The sequence below is a fragment of the Branchiostoma floridae genome, chromosome 1 (assembly GCF_000003815.2).
Source record: "Branchiostoma floridae strain S238N-H82 chromosome 1, Bfl_VNyyK, whole genome shotgun sequence".
In the NCBI taxonomy this organism is placed as follows: domain Eukaryota; kingdom Metazoa; phylum Chordata; class Leptocardii; order Amphioxiformes; family Branchiostomatidae; genus Branchiostoma; species Branchiostoma floridae.
Genome location: NC_049979.1, coordinates 12,465,854 through 12,469,835, shown reverse-complemented (window position 1 = coordinate 12,469,835; position 3,982 = coordinate 12,465,854). Strand labels below are relative to the sequence as shown.

General features: G+C 41.2%; 1 protein-coding gene across 1 annotated transcript in view; it reads left to right on the top strand.

The window, feature by feature from the left end:
• LOC118423966 (tRNA (uracil(54)-C(5))-methyltransferase homolog) overlaps window positions 1-3,841 on the top strand; it is a gene marked incomplete in the record, with an annotated part of 14,048 nt that extends 10,207 nt beyond the window's left edge. The window contains 5 exon segments of the mRNA XM_035832306.1: window positions 30-72; window positions 539-640; window positions 1,075-1,194; window positions 2,177-2,276; window positions 2,825-3,841. Of these exon segments, the coding sequence (XP_035688199.1) occupies window positions 30-72; window positions 539-640; window positions 1,075-1,194; window positions 2,177-2,276; window positions 2,825-2,963 (504 nt within the window).
• Window positions 3,842-3,982: the final 141 nt, after the last annotated feature.

The following is a 3,982-nucleotide window of genomic DNA, read 5'->3' as shown; positions in this document are numbered from 1 at the left end:
GCCAATCGGCCTGTCCAGGTTGTCTTCGTGTGACAGCCAACACTACTCTGCTGGATATATGCTGTGGGACAGGTCATAACAGCTTTGCTTTGTAGACTACACCAGTTCTGTTGTACACAACCATGTGATTTTCAGCCTAGCTGTACAGAGCTTTGAATTCAGACTGGCTGGTATTTTTCTATGACCATTTTTTCCATTTTTGTGCCATTTTCTTTCATTGCCTGTGTGTGCTGAATAATATTGGGCATATCAGAACTTGCGGGCAATTAGAAAACAGGACAAAGGCAAGAAAAAGCACACATTGTAAACCCTCGGCCCCCCAGAAGGTCTGTGCAGGAGGTTCGTACATTTTACCTGCCAAAAATCTGTCTCTTTCCTACCTAAGGCATGCAATGACTACCTCTTGAATAACATGATTGTGTACGATAAAACTCTAATATTACATGATCTGGCATGTCTGCAATCAACATCATTAAAAAGGTTGTGTTTTTAAATACTGTGTGCATATACTTACTGTGCATGTATCTTCTTCCTGCAGGCACAATAGGCATAGTCCTTGCCGACTCTGTGAAAAAAGTAATAGGAGTGGAGGTGGTCTCCCAGGCAGTGGAGGATGCTAACGTTAACGCTGTATTAAATGGTGAGTGACTTTAATTGTAAGATTTCAAAAGTCACGAGCAATGCCAGCAACTTTCAGTACCTTCAAAATTTCCACTTGTCTGTTTGTATCTAGATTAAGGGTAAGCCAGTTTGAGAGCTCCCAGCTTGGACATAGTGTAAGGGATTGCATTTGTCATTTTATGATCAGATGGTAACTTAAAGCCATCAACTCCATCTTTCTTTGATGGAACTTCAGGTGTAAGATATGCCAAATAGCGTTCTTCTAACCTTCATCGACGTGTTCAGGTGTAAGCCTCAGGTGTCATACCTTGGTATATAAAATAACCCAAAACACTTTTTAAGAAGAGTCGGGGTAACCTGGTGTGCTTGGCTAGTAATGCGAGCAGAAACTTTCCTATGGGGAGTGTCCTCTATGTAATATGTTCCTGTTATTGTTGTTTCTGTCCCCCTCAGATGTAGAAAACGCAGAATTCATCTGCGGTAAAGCAGAGACCGTCCTCCCCCATCTGGTCCCAGAACTGCAGAACACCCCCGAGGTGGTGGCTGTGGTGGACCCGGCCAGGAAGGGCCTCAGTGAGTCTTTGTTTCACATAACCGTCTTAAGGTGTAACACACCAGTTAATACAGTAGACATAAGCTGTGTACTGCAGACTGCAAACTGTAAGGTCTGATCAACCTCACACTAGGATGGACTCCTATTCCTATCAAAAGCTAGGTAGTTGTTTTTACTAGAGTTTCTTATTACATGTATATCAAGTTGTTAAAGGGGCATTCCACTCCAGAAAGGAGTCTTGTTTTCCACTAGATAATGTGGCAATGAATACATAATCAGCCGAATTTTGTGGAATTCACCTTGGGATGAATTACATGATGTGTATAATAATGACACTCAATAAACCCATGCAGACCCTACCCATGCATTCTCTATACGCATAGACACTGTGTTTATCGTACATATTTTCGGAAAAATGAGGTACGCTAAGCACACCGACAAGGCAAATTGCTCATAAGATAGCAAAGAATACAAGAACAAGACAAGATTTCTTAGCAAACCTTAAATTAGTTTTGTAACCTTACCTAAAAGTTTTGCATTGTATTCAGCCATAGGATTAATTCAATTAGAGGGTACTTGGGGAGTTTAGTAGAAGACTGAATGCTTTTGAGGCATGTGGAGCAACTGGGTACTTTATCGTATAATGTGAAGTAGTATGCAGTTATCACTTCCTAAAATTAATATCTATCGGAAAATAACACTCCCGTGTGGAGTGGAATGCCCCTTTAAAGGGAATGAACATGAAAGCAGAGCTCAACCATCATCCCCCAAAATGACTGTTATTATTACATGAGCAAGATTGTACAGTATTGTGATACCAGTCATGACCATTTCCAAAATCTGGTGCAACTGTTATCCTGCTTATCTTATTACCTGGATATTTAACCTTCATCAACATACATGTGTTATGAGAAGTTATTTTTTGTAACAGCCAGGTATGAACTGACAAATTCATCATTCCTTTCATGATAACAACTTTAACAGCACCTGTCTACCATGTAGATCCTAAAGTGACCGGCGCAATAAGAAACTGCCCCTCCCTGAACAGACTGGTGTACATATCCTGCAAGCCTCGTGGAGAAACCATGAGGAACTTTATTGAGTAAGTACTAATCTCATCTGTGGAATGTCCATGTGGCTCAACTGGTGGCAGCCTCACAGTTCACCTCCATATTTAGTTTGTAACTGGGGGTCACCTCAGTTCACTTGAGGGTCCCATGTTTGAGGTGTGTATCAAGCATGTTCAGGGAGAGGCAACCTCTCCCTATAAAAAAGCAATAAGGAATGTTGCTGACATACATGTAAGTGCTACCAGGCACTATGACAAGGGCACAAGCTGCTCCCCAGGATGTGATGGTTGGCTTGGCTCAGGTTTAAACTTGTACTGGCAGGGGAATGAATAGACAGAATTGGCTAGAAATTAACAATATTTGAAAAAGGCATGAGGTCTTTGTCTTAGTTCCTTCCAGATCTTTTCAGTGTCACTGACGAAAGTTCATGGACTCTATCTGAAAAGTCTGACCATTTCCAAAATTATGTCCAGTTGCTTGAGGAACTGCTTTTTAATGTATCTTCTTACCTAGATGTCTTACCTTCATTGAGGTGTATGATTCTTTATTTACATCAGTTCTTTTTTTTCTACATTTCCAGGCTGTGCGGTCCACCTACAGGCAATGTGCAAGGACCTCCATTTGTACCCGTGCAAGCTGTTCCCATTGACATGTTCCCTCACACCAGCCATGTAGAACTCGTAGTGTTATTTGAGAGACAAAAAGCTCAAACAGTATGACAAACAGCAATGGGTCCTCCTACACGTTAATAATAACTGTAACAGCCTACATGTACCATCAGACATATGCCCAGCTGCAACTCTGACTTGACTTACTTGACTTATGTTGTGTGCCGCCCCTTCCCTTCCATCCGAACCACTTTGGCTGCCCAGGAGTCCCTGTCCAGCGTTGCTTTTCCCTGGCTGTCTGGCTCTAGTCCTGTATCCATTCTCAGCACATCTATGTAGGTAAGGGGTGGTCTTCCCTGCCTCCTATTCCTGTGTGCTGGTGTCCATAGAACTAGGCTGCTTCTTTGTTGTTTCTGTAGCAATGTCCAGCAAACCTCAGCCGTCTTGCCCGTACTTTGCGTGACAGTTGGGAAAGTCCAGAGTACAACACTTTGTTGGTACAGTGTTGCTCCCAGCTTGTGCAGTTTGATGGGTACTATACAGTTGGATGGGTTGTATACAAGGATGTTAAGATGTGTCCACAACACAAGCTGGGAGCACAAGAGACTCTTACAATAACAGAAATAACTGACCAAATGAAAACAAATCATACATAGACGTTCACTTTATTCAGTTTTGTGATACTTGAACTTGTATTCCATGTATGTGTGAGAATAGTACTCAAGTAATTATATATGTATCTTTCTTATATCTTGTCCAGCCCTTATGTATACATCCTCCTTGAGATCTCAATGAAAAGCAGCCTGCAGGCCGATTTCAGCTTCTCATGAATAAACAATGATAGAAAAGACGTCTTAGAAACCTGTGAACGTAGAATTATGCTATCCAAAGTGGCTTCAAAGAAGACAACTGTCTTAACATTTAGGATGCTATTATAAAACGTGCTCATCTTAAAATGTATTCAATTTTAATGGCCTTCACAACATCAAGCAAGTTGTTTTTACAGATTGCTACATGTCTTTTACTCTTTTATGTTGTAAAATGTTCTTTTCATTATTCAATCCTCTCAGTCCTTTAAGCATCTCTACTTCACATAAGGACAAAATCTCTCAGTAGACAACAACAATATT